This window comes from Rhamphochromis longiceps, linkage group LG18 (assembly GCF_057381845.1).
Source record: "Rhamphochromis longiceps isolate RC_006_pf linkage group LG18, R_longiceps_female_GT1.1, whole genome shotgun sequence".
NCBI lineage: Eukaryota > Metazoa > Chordata > Actinopteri > Cichliformes > Cichlidae > Rhamphochromis > Rhamphochromis longiceps.
The window spans coordinates 18,736,555-18,753,868 of record NC_140574.1 but is presented as its reverse complement, the minus strand read 5'-3'; the positions used below and the strand labels follow the sequence as shown (position 1 = coordinate 18,753,868).

The following is a 17,314-nucleotide window of genomic DNA, read 5'->3' as shown; positions in this document are numbered from 1 at the left end:
TTCTATAGGTCCCACTGTTTGCCCTCCAGGCTATTTTGGCGTGCCCAGCTGTCAGCGTGAGTGTGGTTAGACCTGATGTGAAGTGTCTTCATGGCAGTGCTTTTATACTCATTGCAACTTGATTGAAAACGTTACTGAAACTTGTAGTGATGGGTCGTTCGCGAACGAAATGGCTCTTAGAGCCGACTCTTTGAAGTGAACGACGCGAGCCGGCCCCTTATTGGGAGCCATGAGGGTTTTTTTTTTCTTTTTCTCACCCTCTCTCTCGCCCTTTTTTCCGCTAAACTCTGCACGCGCGGCCTGTACTTTGCGCTGGCCAGAGGGGGGAGGGGCGTTAGTTACACTCGCAGTAGCACAGGAACAGAGGGACAAGGGACAAGAACGTCACATTAGAAAGGTATAGTAATCATCCACTATTTTCAGTTGCAGATGATAAAGGATTCAGAAATCATGCAGGCCCATATGACAGAGAATGTGCATCTTCTTTTTGTTTTAATATTTTAATTTATATTTAATTGTGTTGTGGTTTGCAGTGTTTTGTGTTGTTTTACCTTAAATTTGTTTAAAAGAAAAAAGCTGAAAATTTAAATAGTTAAAAGTTTAAAATGTAAATAGTTGTTTTTTGTATTATATGATTTATTTATTACATTTTATGTGGAGTGAATAAATAAAGTATATTTATGGTGGCCCTTAGAGACAAAGCACGTACAAACTCCAAAACACGTACAAACTCCAAAACACGTAAAAACTCAGAAGCACGTACAAAAGACAACAGAAGTGCTCCAGGATGCTAGGGCGCAGTGTTGAGCTTTTGTTACCTAGTGGCTACACAAGCCAGGAAGTATCAACAACCGGATTTGGTGTGTGGTAGTAACAGGTAAATGAACTTTTTTTTTTTTAATTATTTGAATAAATATGAGTGCTTGTCTATAAATACACAAACAATACACACATGCTTTCAATTGTGTAATTTAAGTGATCTGGGTAGCTCTGTTTTGGAAGTTCAGTTAACGCTAGAAATGTGTTTTGGAGTTTGTATATGCTTTAGAGTTTGTACGTGCTTTGTCTCTAGGGGCCATATATAAACATATAAATAAAACCACTTTTTTTACATTAGTAATTCCTTTTCTGCATAATTTTATATTATTGTTAATGATAAATTAATTAAAGCAACAAAACAACCTGAAGAGCCGGTTCGAAGCCGAAAGAGCCGGCTCATTTTAGTGAGCCGAGCCGAAAGAGCCGGATCTCTAAAAAGAGCCGGAAATCCCATCACTAGAAACTTGGCCTTTTACAAAGGTCTTTTATAGGGTACCCTTTTTAAAAAATTCCAGACTTACTTTACTTAGAGGCTTTCAAAAGAGCTTTAGCGGTCTGTATGTGGTGCCACTGAGTCAGACTCTGTTTTGTCTTGATTTAAACTTAAGAACACGTGTTAGAGGTCAGTCAAGTTGAAGGCTAAATTTGTAGCCCATGTGTAACCTGGCATTTATTGTGTTTAGCTGGTCAAAATACTGGTATAATACATCCAGATAGCATGCAGTTGTTCAGAATACCAGTTCAGTGGTCTTACATTTTCTCATCCATCAATGGGACTTTATGTTCAAATAGTCTCATGATAGCAGTGGCCATTTGGGGCTATTTAGTGGAAACTAATATTATTTATAAGTTTCCTTCAAGCTGGGAAATCCATTATCAGTAATATGGCATTGCTATTAAAGTGAAAACCATCAGTTCTTGATTCTTTTCCTCCCACTCAATTCAGCTGTCAGAGAACGTATGCTAACACTGACTTACCTCTAACGTGTAGGCTCAAGAGCCTGTCTTTCAATCAACAGCCTTTGAAAAGCTGGCTTCATGCTTGGGAGCTGCTTAGAGGCAAAGAAAACTATGGTAGTCTCTTGGGTGGCTGTGCCAAGCCTATTCGGGAACCACTACCGGGCGGGGCCTGGCAGGGGGTGGGCACCAGCATAGCTGTGCCACTGTGTGCCACACTATGAGAATAGTTCAACTGAAGGAAGTATTTGTCAGTCTTTTTTTTTTTTTTTGGAGTTCCACTAAAGGAAGAGCTCAGCCTCAATTATAAGCAAACGTTAATGTTCCACTAGGAATACACATTTGAATTTCTGTTAAGATTTAATTTGTTTGCTGTTATTGTTAAATTAAATGCTTCCACTGTGTTTTGTGCGCAGCGTGTATTTGTGACTACAGAGGGACTCTGGGTGGGATATGCGATGCTTTAGGCCGCTGCCTGTGCCAGCAGAGCGTGGAGGGCGAGCGCTGCGACCGCTGTCGACCTGGATACCACTCCTTCCCAAACTGCCGGGGTGAGAGAGACGTGCATGCCAACATAGAATTTGAACCCCGCAGACTGTAAAGAAACACAAAGTCATCAGTGTTACTGGTTAATGATTAGGAAACCGGAGTTTTATTTTAAAAGAAGTGGCCACAAGTGGTTATTATGTGGAACAGGAACAAAGGCAGCAAATCAGCGCTGTAAATGTTAATAGGTGTGACTGGAGTGACTTAATTACACAGCAGGGATTAGTTTGTCCAGCAATCTTTTGCTTTGTCAATACAGAGAGAAACTTCACTCTCTCCATGAGAGAGCTTATAGTATTATCAGATGGAAGTACACTTACATATTTGGCCTTTTTTAAGTCTTAGCTCAAGGTTTTTGACACTTGACCCTTAAAGCTTTAAATGGACCCTCCAGACAATCTGATTTCAGTAACAATTATCAAAGTACATGTGGAAAAATGCGTGTGTATTATGTGTGTTTTAGTTGATGTTTACAGATTTTTTGCATGTAAAGATTACTTATTCGGACAGATTTTTTTATAATGAGGTCTTTTCTGGGTAAATGTTTATACAGAGCTATAAAAATAGAATAAATTTTTGCTTTATTATTTTATTTCTTCAGCATGTCTCTGTGATGGGGCCGGCGTGGCCGACAGCGTGTGCGGTCCAAATGGTCAGTGTATTTGTCTCTCCAATTATGGGGGACGGGAGTGTGATGAATGTGCGCCAGGCTACTATGGATATCCTGACTGTGCTGGTAAGTAGGATTTGTCCCTCTATGTCTATCAGTATAACTACAGTAGATAAACCACTTGTGTACTTTTGACCTCTGCTGATGAGAAAGCTGCTGGGAAAAAAAATGTAGCTTCTGGTTTGGTTGGATTTATGGTGGCCTCTTCTCATGACTTTGAAGGAGAAATCCTCCCACGGCATCCACAAAAATCCCACTCTGCCCCCTCAATTGATTTTTTTAATGCAATTTGCATGACACGATGTTTTGCAGAGAGATGAAATATGTGATATTTATAGACCTCTTCCTTGTATGGACTCATATTCCCAAGAATAGACAACTGGGAATCACTTAAGACAATCTGATTCTTAAAATAAACAAGCTCATCCCAAGAGTTTCAATTCCTGTTCTTTTCTTATGAGATTCACTTATCCCTAAGGACAATGGCTGGGGCTCTGGAGGTAGAGCATCATCTACTCATCTGAATTGTTGATGGTTTGATCCCTGTCTCACCCAGTCTGAACCACATGTTACTCTTTGATGCATTCGTCTGCATGTGAATAGTAGACACAAAGCACATACATGTGGAAAACAGTGCTTGTGTGGAGGGGTGAATGAGACATGTTGCAGAAAAAGGGCTGTATAAGAACCAGACAACTTACCATAATAATGCTTAGAGTTCTTATGTCTGCTTGTGTAACTGTCCCCAGCCTGCCGGTGTTCACAGGAAGGCTCATATGACGCAACTTGCGACCCGTTATCGGGTCAGTGCCTCTGCCTTCCAGGTGTGGTGGGTCAACTGTGTGATCGTTGCGCCTCTGGTGTGAGATTCCCTCAGTGCTCGGGTAAACACTTGAAATCATCAAACTCATAAAAGTAGTCATTTTTATGGACAGCGGGTAGATGTGTTATTTAGGTCATTATTGTTTGCTGTTGCTGTGGTTATTGTTGAAGCTCAGTAATATTACCTTTTCCTTTTTCATTTTGTCCTTCCAGCCTCCATCAGTGTGTGTAACACAGCAGGAACTGAAGCGTCTGATCCTCGAACGGTGAGCCGCTCTCTGTTAAGTTGCATTTTTCTGTGCATCGTGGCCCTATCTGGAACAAGCTTTTATTTTCCTTGCTGATAGAAGTGGTCACAGTATAAATCCAGTGATGGGTGTGGGTTTGCATTGACTAACAGCCCTACAACTGATAACACAACTCCACGTCATCCTGCGCGGTTTCACAAGGAAGTGTTTTTCTGGTGAAAACCAAAGGAAATTAAAAAAGGAAAAGAGGCTTCCTTCCATTATAAAGGGGAAAAACAACACGTAGTATTTATTTAGGCATCTATTGAAGTATTTCTGAGAGTCACCTTTCAGTTTGGAGCATAATGCACACTTAGAAGAAAGAAAGAAATGCTGCCAAGTTTCAGTGTAAAGAAACATCTTTATAGAAAATGCAGGCACTTGCAGTTGATTTTATCGCTCTGATTTTAAACAAATATAAGGCTTTCAACAGTAGCTACCAGTCTCAACAATTCTCAGACTCCTTATCTGTTGTTTCAGGGCTCTTGCCGCTGCCTAGCAAATGTAGAGGGAACCCTGTGTGACAGGTGTAAACCTCTATACTGGAATCTAGCTGTAGACAATCCCCGTGGCTGTATCGGTAAGTAAAAAGGAATTTGAATAATAAAGGAAAAAAGGGGGAAACATGACAGAAAAATGCTTATTTGGCATCCATAGAGGCAAAAATGTCCTAATTCTGACCATATATTTCTCAAGGCTTTTAAATTGCCAGGAACAATCTGACAAGGTACTGATATGAGCTTTGTCCCATCTTATACGTCAACGTACCTCTATCAACAAGGCTGGTTCTGCCTTTGAAGAATAACACATTATACAGGCAAATCCCTGCTGCCTGCTTCCACTGTGAGATTTCCTCCTGAGATTGCATAAAAAAGTATCCAGTGACACATTAAAAATAGAACGTCTGAACATCTACTTTTATAACCTCTACAAAAGCTGCTCCTGCTTTATTCAATTGAAACTTTTTAATATAGTGGAAACTAAGGAGAACAGCTCCTGGCTTTGTTCACATATGTCTGTTGTTACTGCTCTGCTCTCTTGCAAAACTGTTATCGCTACCACGTTCCCTCAATGCTCAAGAAGGAGTGGGGTGGGGTGTTTTTAATATCCCAAGAATGCATCTGGTTGACTGTGGCTGGACATTGAGGGAAAAGTTTTCTTTTTTTCCCCACTCGGCTGAACGCAAGCTGCAGCCTGAAAAGCTCCTTTGGACCTTTGATGTGCAAATCTCTGAAGGCTGGAGGGTTTTACAATGTTGTGTTTCACCCGTGAATTTTGCAAAAACCTGCAATCAGTGTCTATTCACTGTAGAGCCCCCCACCCCCTCTCCCATTTACATTTTCATAACCTCACCCATTTTTGTCTCTCATACCAGAGTGTCATTGTGACCTGAAAGGGACTCTGAGTGGTGTTGGAGAGTGTGAACAGGTGAGTGTTTTCATGTGGTCGTGTTAATGTCAGCAGTTTGAATAGCCGCACATTTGCAGCATTAATCATCTCTTGATGGTCTGCTTGCACAGAAAAGTGGACAGTGTCACTGTAAGCCTAATACATGCGGGCATGCGTGTGACTCCTGCAAAGATGGATACTTCCTGCTGCAGAAAAAGAATTATTACGGGTGTCAAGGTGAGAATGTGTTTCTTTGCTGAACTTCCAACCTTGGTTCTTTCTTACATGTGCTGTATTATTAAAGGCTACACAGTTAAGAAAGAAAATAGCAACCAAGCATACTTCCTTTTTTGCTGTTTTTACCAATGACTTTAAATATTTAGCGAGCCAACCTCAGTGCAACACTGACTATTGTTAGAAATTATTGCGTTGACTGAAAAACAGGTGCCTTAGTGCTGTTTTAAGCTTTTATCTTAACCAGCCAAAAGACTGGTCAGCAACAGCATAATCGATAAGAATTGCTACTCCTGCCACAGTAGTGGGCAGCATTCAGCTAAACTTACAAACAGTGATGACCTAGTGGCTCTTCACTCAAATTTTTAAATTCATATTTGTTATTTCTTGGGGGCTTTTTCGCTTTTACAGGAATCCCTTGTTGTCCTGCAGTATTGGTTAGATTTTCGTGAAATTAGACTAAGTTACGTTGATGTGACTGTCTTTTAATCTCCTTGACCTCTTAGTGGACTTTAATTCTCATTTCACTAACTGGGCCCATGTCCTCATTTTAGGTTTGACAGCATTTTAGTAGGTAAAAGTGAATGCTTTGACATGAATTGAGCTGCGGTTTGAAGAAAGCCTCGAAGGGGACTGGCGACGGCTCCCGGGCCTGGCAGATCCCCATGTAGTAAATAGAAGTGAAGAAGCTGAAGAATGGAGAACAAGGAGGGAGGGAGGGTGGGGCACGTAAATGAGAATGATCAGCTTGCAGAACTGGGGGAACCTATATAGATGACAGCCGGAAGGAGCGTGTTTGGCGTGGTCCTGCTCCTGAAATTCCGATACATATTTGCACAATGCACTAATTCTACTTGCTTATTTGCTTGACAAAACTTTTAATAAAACCTCTGTTGAACATAAACAAGGTTGTTAAGTTTCTCTGTTAAGCCTGAAACTTTGCATTGGATACATTTAAACATTAAATGTTATTGTCCCTTAGTAATAAGAACAACCACTTTATTAGTATATAAGTACTAATGCATAGTACAGTACAGATCTCCTCTGAAGTTTAGGGACACCAAGACATTTCAATCATCAAAGCTTTTTTTTTATCTTTCATTGTTGAAAACAATACTGAATGCAGATTAATGATCTTTGATGAAAGTTTCTAAAGGTTAAAATGCACAAATCATCCTTTCTTATGGCTTAACGTGTTAAATATATATTATAATAAAAATAAACGGCAAAGTGCACAGAATATTTTTTATAGGTGAGGTCTGAAAGGTCATGCTTAGTGCAGCTTATTAGGAGTGCAGTGACCTAACCCTGATGCCGTCCTTGTGGTTTCTGCTCAGGCGTCCCTTATTTTCATCTTGGGAGGCCCCAAGGTCTGTCAGGGATCTTCTATCTAAGGAAGATAACAGAGGACCTTCTTTTTCTTATGTAAACCAAAGAATATTACAAAAGTATAAATTCTCCCTGTTGAAAAACAGCCTTCAGAAATGTGTGATAGTGCATCCAGTGAGGGCTTGTGGTCGTCTTTGTCCTTCTTGATGCCAGGATGTAGTAAACATTACTGCTTTGACACCTACGTCTCCTAAAGAAGTATTTCTGTGAAAAGATAGTCTCACGAGGATTTCAAGAACATGCGCAAAATAAAAAATGTTTTTTCAAAAGACAACCAAATGCTGACATATTTAAATAGGGTACTTTCTGTAACGGCGGTGATAAATCTTGGCATCTGGTTGAGTGTAAATATTTTCATATTCAGAAGGACAGTTGCATAATATGTGCCCCAAAACAACTCCAACGTATGGTCAGAGAAGAAGCACTGATTTTCAGTGTAATATCACATAAAGGAACATGTTTGATGTAGAAAATGATTGTTTTTTTTCTATTCCCTCAAAAGGTTGCCAATGCGATATAGGTGGTGCCATTGGCATGGCATGCAATGACATATCGGGACAGTGCCAGTGTCGGAGGAATATCATTGGCCATAAATGCACCGAGTAAGACATGGCAGATTTTAATGTCATTAAATTGGGATGAAAATGGTTCTTTTTAACATATTTGCAGCATTTAATCAAACGATTTAACTTTTTTTTTTTTTTTTTTTACCAGGCCAGCACCTGGCTACTACTTTCCCACTCTGCACCAGCTGAAGTTTGAGGTGGAGGATGGTACCTCACCAAATTCCAGACCAGTACGCTTTGGTTATAGCTCCCAGGAGTTCCCAGACTTCAGCTGGAGAGGTTACGCTGTGATGTCCCCCGCACAGGTTCGTCCATTCAAACTTGTGCATTAATGTATCGGATGCTTTAATGCCATTGTTGTATAAATTACATGAGACTAGTAGTGTCTGCCACTTTTGTATTATCACAATTTTCCTTTTCCAGTCTTCTCTGTTACCACTGTGATTCTTTTGCTTTTGCCACAGCACAAATAATCTTCACCTGAGTGCACAGCCTTTTGTAATTTCAGTGCTGATACACAATTGAGGACATCAGCTCTCTTAGCACTAACACTCTCTCTCTTCAGCCAGAGGTGATCTTAATGCTCACTGTTGGCTTTTCTGGACCTTTCCATATTCTAATGCACTACGCCACCCCCCGACACAAGGGGAGAGCACAAGTGCGAGCTTGGATCTTGGTGGTGGATGAAACTGGCTATCAGTCTTGCTGTGACTGTAAGTGAAGGGTCTGCTTTGCTCCTCCTGTTATGCTTTCTTCACCTTGCTTGCTGCCTGTTGATTAATACTCTCTCATTGCCTGACTTCTCATCCACCTAACTTCAGTTTTAACTTTTGCTTTTCTTTAACGTTGTTCCTTCGTCATCTACTCAAACCCCTACCCTCGCAGTCAGCTGTGTGTGTTGTTGTCCTCCCCGCAGACTGAAGTCAGAGTAACAGTGCATGTTGAGGCGAAAGATGGGAGGCAGCATTTGTTCCGTGTTGTTCTGCGGTTCAGTAACCCCAGCAGCACCCGTGTGATTGCTAGCATCAAGGCGACCAATAGCAGAGGCACTCCAGGTAAGGCTGCCTCTGAAATGGAAGCATCTCCCATATTTCACCATTAAAATGTCAACTCTAACCCGTCATGCATTCTAAATCCAGGCGTGCTGTCTTGATTTGGAAAATGTCTGTTTGCCAGTGTCTGACATTAAAGCCATCTGTGCTCGGTGCTCTGCAGGGTCAGAACAGAGTAAAGAAGTAATATTTCCCGTTAGTCCGTCCCCATCCTTCCTCACTGTGCCTGGAGAGGGCTTTGCTGAGCCCTTTGAATTGATTCCTGGGACATGGATCATGCACATAAGAGCAGAAGGAGTTCTCCTGGTAAGTTTATAAAGAAATCACTGATGTATAGATGTCATTTTAAAAGTGGAAAATTACTGGTCATGTGGTGTTTTGCAAGTTTAAAAAAACAATATATATATGTATTGTCACTCTGTGTCATTGCCTTTATCAGGACTACTTAGTGTTACTACCCCAGGATTACTATGAAGCGCCTCTCCTGCAGGAAAAGATCACTCAGCCATGCACATATTTACCCACCGCAAACAAGCATGAAAAGTAAATTTCATTCTCCACTATTTTTCTCATCTTTCTTGTTGTTGGTAGATTGTTAACGTTTTTCTTTTTGCGTGTGTGCGTGTGTCTCAGCTGTCTGTTGTATAAGCACATAGCCCTGGATGGCTTCAGCTCCACACTGGGCTCACAGGGAAAATTCACAACCCGGCGTGGGCGCAAGAGGAGACAGGCTCGTGTGCGGCGCCTCACCCCTGATCACCCTGAAATGGCTGCTCTCAATGGGAGACAGGTTCAGTATTTTAAAGATGAATGTTAGTGTAAAAATTGCGTGTGCGGTGTAAAAACGGTTAAGCTATTAAAAGAAAAAAACAGGTTCCCTTTATCTGTGCTAAAGTCCGGAATAAAACCGCGAGACTGCAGTTCAGTTTATAGACTGGATCTTACTTCCCAATGATAATCAATCAATCTTATATATTGATGTTTGATTTATTCTTCTTGCGGTTTATGTTTTTCAGTTTTATTATCCTAAAATGCCTGAATGTCTCCCTTAAATAAATGTTCTGTCTCCTCTAGTCTCAGCTGCAGCTCAGCCTGCCTGTACCTGATTCTGGGCCATACATGCTTATTCTGGAGTATGCCAGCGAGGTGGACACTGTCCAAAATGTCAACATACTCATCAGTGGACAATCAGTTGACCCGGTTATGGGCAGGGCTAATATTTACAGCTGTGCCTTCAGGTGAATCCCACACTTGATGCTTTGATAACATTACTTGTAGTAATATTGATTTGATTTAGGTCTTTATTAACTGAATACTTATCAATATCCTAGAGATAGAAGCTTAAATAATATGTGCACGTTTCATGTACGTGTTGTTGTGTTTCCTAACCCGTGCAGCAATCTGTGTCGAAGTGTGGCGGTGGACAACAGAAACCAAGTAGCAGTGTTTCAGCTAAGTCACAGGACTGAAGTCCTCTTGCAGACCTCCACAGCATCATTCCTTCTGGTAAGTGAAAAGTTTGCCCAAAAGATGCGTCACAGCTTCATATCGAGGCAGCAACATGGAGCTTTAAAGACATCTTTTTCTCTGTGTAGTATAAAGTGTACGCGGTTCCTGCAGATGAGTTCTCCATTGAGTATGTAGACCCTAAAGTCCTGTGCGTCTCCACTCACGGTCGCTTCACCGAAGACACGTAAGTCTTGAACGGACACAGCTGTTTTCCAGGTGTGATTGTATGCATTCCCTGAGGTTGGCAAGCTCACTTACCTCAGGCTGAACTTACAGTCTAACTCAGTCTTCTCTCATACTAAATCGTCTCTGAATGTAATGAGCGGGTTGGATGTTACCGCTTTTCCAGCTGTCAGTGTCGAGCTCTGTTATTTGCTGTGCACGTCACCTTGACCAGAGAACAGGAAATCTACTCAGAAGGGAAAAATAAGCCAACAAACAAATACTTAGAATTGACTTGTTGCAGTTGTTGTACTTCAGCGTAAAAATGCCCACAAATTTAAAACAATGAACGCAATAATGTCTTCCGCACTGCTGAGCCTCTAAAATCATTCAGATACTTTATAAACATTGGCCTCTGTATCACGATGAAATTATTTTTTTGTATATTCTTAACAAATAATATGAGAGTGAAAACATGTTGAACCTGAATTCTTGTTTACTGTGTTTAGCTGGCACTGTGTCCCGAGGCAGTTTGACAAACCCACTTCAGCTTGGATCCTGTATGCAGCCCGCGATGGCCAGCTATTGTCCACACCAGCTGTGGCTCCCCAACAAAGAGAGATTGAGGATTGGAGGCACAGACGACAGTCTGGGGTGATCCCTGTCCGTGAACCTGAGTGTGATGGGATACTACTTAAATTCCCACAGGTATCACTGTGCCCTTCCTCAGCTGGTTGAATTATTTAGCAGCTTTGCCCCCAAAACATTCAGTTTGTGCTGTCCTGCTGGTTTTTTTTGTTATTTTTTTAATTTATTTACCAAAAGACACTCATTCAGGTTTTCTCATGTTGTTTTTTTTTTTTTTCACAGACGGAGATTACTTTCACCCCCAATGTGCCTCTTCCGGGCGGGTATGTGATAATAGTGCATTATCACCAGCCTGAACATATCTCCTTCCCTGTGGAAGTGCGAGTTGACGCGGGCCGTGAATGGAAGGGTGAGTGTTAGAGAGGAATGAAGTCCTTACTGCCTCCCCTTAGATGTTTTTTCTTTACTTTGGCAGTGACTGGGAAATCATTCCCACAGAGGTGTTGATTCCTATTTAAGAGCAGATAAAGTTCCAATGCTCATGAGAAAATGAGCAGAGGCCTTGGATCAGCTTCCCCACATGGCTTTAACAGGGCGATGAGTCACTGTGCGGCGCCCTCCTGTCTTCTCTCTTTACCCATTTAAAATGTCCTTTTCTTGCAGGCATGATAAATGCTTCGTTCTGCCCAGCAGTCTCAGGATGCAGGGAGGTAGTCATCGCTGATGGGCGCATTGCCCTTGACTTTGAGAGAAATCCTTGGCAGCTACCCGTCATCTCTGTGAGGGTGCCACCTAGAAAGACTCTGATTCTGGTCAGTGTTTTGTGTTATGTGTTAAACACCATCGGAACTGAATGAGCGAGAAATATAAAAATACTTGTTTACAGTATGAAGGCATGCGAAGCCTGTGTTTTGCACTAGTGTTGTTCAGGTTGAGGACTTGGCATCCTGAGGTCCTCTCTCCTCAGTGTTATGCCATATCCCCAACAACAACAATGAAACGGCTGTATTCTACCTGGCAGTGGCTTGTGGGTTTATAAAGGCTAAGCTTCCAGGCTGTATAAGGCAGGGGGCAGGTTGGGCCATGATTGTGTACTGTTCAGTGTGCTTTAATTTTCCTTCTCCATTAAGCTGAAGCAAATAATAAAAAAGCCGAAATAACTTTAAATCCTTTATCACTCTGTATTACTTAAACAAAGATGTAAGGTATATGAGATTGTTTTTGATATGGTTTCTATCTTTTATTTAGGATTATATCATGTTGGTACCTGATAGCGTTTACACCCCAGAGCTCCTCAGAGAGAAACCTCTGGATAAATCTGAAGATTTCATACAGCAGTGCCGAGAAGAAGGGTTCTATATTGAGTAGGTATCCAACAAATAATGACATAAGCATTCAACAATTTGACATGTTTGTTTTTTTTGTGATGATATGTAGCTGATGGTTTTAATATATTGATATTAATATATGGGATATTTCATTACCCATGCTGAGGTAACAGCCTTCAAAACACCAATGTTTTTGGAAATGGTGCCCTCTAGCTGTCATGTTTGAGTATAAAACCACATTTGTATTTAAAAGTAATCTTTGTGTGTGTCACTTTAGCCCAAGAACATCTTCCCAGTTCTGCAGAGACTCGTCCCGCTCTCTTGCTGCAGCATATAACGATGGTGCTCTGCCGTGCGACTGTGACACATCTGGCTCTACAGGAAGCGTCTGTGATGCAGTTGGAGGACAGTGTCCCTGCAGGCCGCATGTGATTGGGCGGCAGTGCACAAAGTGTGCCACTGGATACTTCGGATTTCCCTACTGCAGACGTGAGTCAACATTTACCTTTGATTTGTAGTTCTTTTCTTTTTAAGTCATCATTCACTCCTTGTTACTTACTCTCAAAATACAATTTGCATCTAATTTTGTCCTCATTACGGTCCTCTCTGCGCAGCATGTGATTGTGGCCGCCGACTATGCGACGAAGTGACAGGACGCTGCATCTGCCCTCCTCAGACAGTCAGACCGGCCTGCGATGTGTGTCAGAATCAGACTTTCAGCTACCACCCTTTGCTGGGCTGTGAGAATTGTGAATGCTCCCCAAGCGGCATCGCTGCAAATGCAGGGGCTCAGTGTGACCGCAATACTGGTCAGTGCAGGTGAGCTGAAACCTACACGAAGAGCAAACTGTGCAGGTTACCATATTTGCATTTACCTTGTAAATGGCCAAATAAATCATATTTGAAAGCAACTTTTCCAGCTCTGTTGCTAACTAAGGATAAATGGAAGCTGAGGTTTGTTCTTATGATCTCATGCGATAGTCTTTAAATACTTCATATCATATCATTGACCCCTTAAAGCCTGAAATATGAAATAATTACCAAAAAATTCTAATTAAAAAACAAAATGGAGAGTTTGAGCCAAATGTGTTTAAAAAATAATGTTAATTTCCACATACGATTTTTATTTGCATAGTATTTGCTACATGTACCATTTTTTAAAATTGCTTAAAATGTATTGTGCAATTTATGGAAGTTTTTTTAGGAAGAAACCCCCCCAAAAACCCAACATACTGATGATGTAGAAGTCTCAAAAACTCAAATCAGATATGATACAATATGTGTTAAAGGGTTAACATTTGAGTTATTTTAGCTGCTGTTCTGTCCTAGAATCATTGTTAGGGTTCGGTAGGGATGCATCTATAAACATGTGTTCCTCTGAGCGATGTGAAACAACTTTAGCAATTTTTTAATCCACTTAAGACAGAGGCACACACTGTGTCACTTCATGTCATATTTTCCCCTGTGTCTTTGGACGGTGCCTCCAAAACTCAAAACTTAACAACTAACAAGATCAGGATGAAAACATAACCTAGGCAGAGGTAATATCCAAACTGAAAACTAAAACAAAGTCGAACGGAAAATATCAAACAGGAAAGTGAGTCCATAGCTGAAAATGCTGGAAAAGCCAGGATCATGACAGTTCATCCATCCATGCATCCATGCATCCATGCATCCATCCATCCATCCATCCATCCATCCATCCATCCATCCATCCATCCATCCATCCATCCATCCATCCATCCATCCATCCAATATATTTCAGGAGCACAGCACAATGCTGCTGTGGTTACACAGCACAGGTTTGAATCCACTTGCCAGCTGTGCTCTTTGGGTGTTCCACTTTGCTTCCACAGTCCAGAGACATTAGTTTCAGTTAGTTTAATTGCTGATTCAAAATTAGTTGCAGGTGTAAATGAGTGCTTGGGTGATGTGTCCAGGATGGGATAGCCTCCAGTTTCCCCGCAAACCCTGAATTGGATAAATGGAATAAAAGTGGATAGATATAATTAACTATTTCTTCTTAATTATGTGATTGTGTAGTTTCTCTATTAAACAGCTGTGCTTGTAATGCCTGTCCCTTGTGAGTAACAATCTGTCATGCACTGATTCTTGAGTGGTGACAAAAAAAGACTGGAATCTGACCTGCAGCTTCCAACAGCAGATATGAAGCATGACAGCAACATGATTAATGAGATGTTACGTCTACAGATGCAGCAGTACATTAGGGGAATGTTGGTATGGGCTGATATCATGAGTATGTGACAAAGAGCCTAATTTATTTTTTAATTTTCTTTTTAATTTCTTTACGCAAAATGATCAAAAACAGCACGAGCATCAGCTATAGGCTGTTTAAATTGTTATTTTAAACATTGGTGTCAGCCCTGACTTTCACAGTTCACGGTCCAGTCATGTTGTTTTACACATCTCCTTTTCTGTCAAAAACAGTAACATGAAAAAGCTCTAGGCATTTCAGGTGTTTAGATTCTTATGCAGTGTGATAACATCAGAGAGCATGTTCATGTCCGTAAAAACTCATTGTGCAACAGCATATCTAGTCCAAACATATAGCCAGCAAAACAACAACTATGTACAGCGATGAAAACAACCACGCAAGCTAACAGATAACACATCTCATTCTTGCCTTAAACTCTAAATCAAATCAGAATGTGAACTGTAAGTTTTTAATGATGTTTGAAGCAACTTGCTTGCCAACTACCTTGAATAACTCCATAGATGTTGCTGTGAGAACTGAAAACTATGCAAAGATTATTTTAAAGGTATCCAGACCTTACTGATAGAATATTACAATTACACAGTACTGTTTTCACTCTTATAGAAATGGGGAGCTAGCAGTGTAAAGCAATGCATAAGATGTAAACATACAGTTTTCTTTGCCATACAAGCTGTTCAGAGACCATTTCTGTTTCAAATGTACACTGAAGATCTTTAATTGTGATTATGTCTCTGCATTTTTACACAGTTGTAAGCCGAGGATTGGAGGCCGGAAGTGTGATCGCTGTGCTCCAGGTTATTATCGCTTCCCTGACTGTCTGCCCTGTGACTGTAATCAAGGTGGAGTTACATCTAATGTGTGTGACCCAGACACAGGAAGGTGTCTCTGCAAGGTCGGTTCAATAAATGAAATGTCTTATTTAAGAACTCCCTGTTTCTTAGTGTTCTTTGTCTGACTTTCTCTTTGTCATTGCCGCCACGTTTGCAGAGAAATGTTGCTGGGGTCAGGTGTGATACTTGTCGGGAAAGGTCCTTCTATTTTGACCCCTCAAACCCTCTCGGCTGTACCAGCTGCTTCTGCTTTGGAGTCACTGACCAGTGTCAGAGCTCCAGCAAACGCAGGGGGAAGGTGTGTTGGCTTTTCTTGCTCCTGCATGTCTACGAATGCCTTTAAAAATTTTCTGCCTGCAGCGCCTTTTGGCTGACAGACGTTATGTGGCAAACAATGGGTTTTTTAATAAAAGCTGGTGTTGATCACAAAAGGAACAACTATGGTAAAGCAGATCAAATGCACACCACGCGATGCAGGTTTTACTGTGAACAGGGTGCCTTTATAATAGAGCTTTTCTTGTTAGTGTCTCTAAAGTTACTGGATGAACTCATTGACCCATCCACCCGTGTCTTGCGCAAAGTCCTTTTTGCAAGCTTGTCTTGGAAATGGAGTTATCGACTTTGCTAATCTGGTGTTCTGTTTAAGAAGTCATCAGTGTGCTCCTATTTTACTAATACAGATAATACTCATTTTACTAACATTACCGTCAAAAATGATCTGGAAAACACAGTTATTTTTTTTCTTACGTTTCTCTGTTATTAGTTTGTTGATATGCAGGGCTGGCGTTTGGAGAGTCCCGACAGAGAGGAGGTTACATCTGTGTTGAACAAAGCCAGTAACACGGTGGTGGCAGATATCCAGGAACTTTCTCCCGCAGTTCAAACATTACACTGGGTGGCACCACTGTCCTATCTGGGAAACAGGGTGAGTCAGTGGAGACGTCATGGCGAGGAATGCTGTTTATTGGGAATATGTGCTGCTGTCTAAACAGAGAAACAGATACTGGAGGTCATTTCCACAAAAATGTTTTTTAGTTTTTTTATTCTTGAATAAAACTCTGTTTTATTCAAATCTTCTAATTTTATGATTCTTTTTCTGAACTCTTATCATGTCACCCTGTGTCTTTATTTCTTTTAATTATCTTTATTGTACAGCACCTTGGTGAACGGTTGTTGTTTTAAATATGCTATATGAATAAATTTGACTTTGACCTTGACTTTGACTATTGAAAAGTAAACCTATAATTATCAAGATCCATACTAAGAATCCGGCAACCCAGTTGCGTTCATGTTTTAAACTTCTTTAACATGACTGAATATGACAATTCACTGATAATTGTTGTGCATATATACAGTTTTGGAGTAAAGGATCATTGTCGATATTTCAGGTGTGTTCACATTTTTGCATCTTCCAGTTTTGTTTTTTTTTAAATTTCCACACATGATTTAATTTTAATTATAGTATTATTATATTCTTTTTAGGTATTTCTATACTGTTGTATTGCTGGTTTTGCTAAAGGAACATTTTCTCCACCAATCATCATTGTCAGCTAAGACAGGAAGAAGTGCAGAAAGGCTGTCAGCATACATCAACAAAACTCTAAACAAAAATCTTAAACAATTTAAAAGGAGGAATTAAAAGGCCTATCTGATGATATATGACGATATATGATATCTGAAAAATCACAAGTTTAACCATTTGTTACGGTTGGAAGGAGGACTCAAGCGCAGGACTCCGGTACTGATGCTTACAAGAAGAGTTTATTTACAAGTCACCAGGTGTATATACAAGAATGTGCAGGGGGGTGTTATATACAGCTGAGTGGGGGAAGAAGGGGTCTCCAGGGAAGTCCAAGGGAAAGCATACGTTCTTCAGAATATCCACTCACACGATCACAGGTTCACACTCCAACACTGCCACACGGGAAAC

The 17,314-nt window shown here is 40.8% G+C and overlaps 1 protein-coding gene across 3 annotated transcripts in view; it reads left to right on the top strand.

Annotated features, from left to right (window-relative positions):
• LOC146648089 (laminin subunit alpha-3-like) overlaps positions 1-17,314 on the top strand; it is a 62,118-nt gene that overhangs the window by 23,156 nt on the left and 21,648 nt on the right. For 2 of the 3 annotated variants that reach the window (XM_085389094.1, XM_085389096.1), the window contains exons 12-37: positions 9-56; positions 2,193-2,327; positions 2,924-3,058; positions 3,742-3,876; positions 4,028-4,080; positions 4,582-4,681; positions 5,477-5,529; positions 5,622-5,727; positions 7,616-7,715; positions 7,828-7,984; positions 8,245-8,392; positions 8,895-9,037; positions 9,171-9,274; positions 9,365-9,521; positions 9,806-9,969; positions 10,129-10,237; positions 10,327-10,424; positions 10,912-11,110; positions 11,273-11,399; positions 11,654-11,802; positions 12,239-12,354; positions 12,596-12,807; positions 12,933-13,137; positions 15,302-15,446; positions 15,542-15,682; positions 16,148-16,309. In XM_085389094.1, the coding sequence (XP_085245220.1) occupies positions 9-56; positions 2,193-2,327; positions 2,924-3,058; positions 3,742-3,876; positions 4,028-4,080; positions 4,582-4,681; positions 5,477-5,529; positions 5,622-5,727; positions 7,616-7,715; positions 7,828-7,984; positions 8,245-8,392; positions 8,895-9,037; positions 9,171-9,274; positions 9,365-9,521; positions 9,806-9,969; positions 10,129-10,237; positions 10,327-10,424; positions 10,912-11,110; positions 11,273-11,399; positions 11,654-11,802; positions 12,239-12,354; positions 12,596-12,807; positions 12,933-13,137; positions 15,302-15,446; positions 15,542-15,682; positions 16,148-16,309 (3,401 nt within the window). Of the gene's footprint in view, positions 1-8; positions 57-2,192; positions 2,328-2,923; positions 3,059-3,741; positions 3,877-4,027; positions 4,081-4,581; positions 4,682-5,476; positions 5,530-5,621; positions 5,728-7,615; positions 7,716-7,827; positions 7,985-8,244; positions 8,393-8,595; positions 8,735-8,894; positions 9,038-9,170; positions 9,275-9,364; positions 9,522-9,805; positions 9,970-10,128; positions 10,238-10,326; positions 10,425-10,911; positions 11,111-11,272; positions 11,400-11,653; positions 11,803-12,238; positions 12,355-12,595; positions 12,808-12,932; positions 13,138-15,301; positions 15,447-15,541; positions 15,683-16,147; positions 16,310-17,314 lie in introns of all 3 variants that reach the window. The other variant, XM_085389095.1, reaches the window with a different exon arrangement.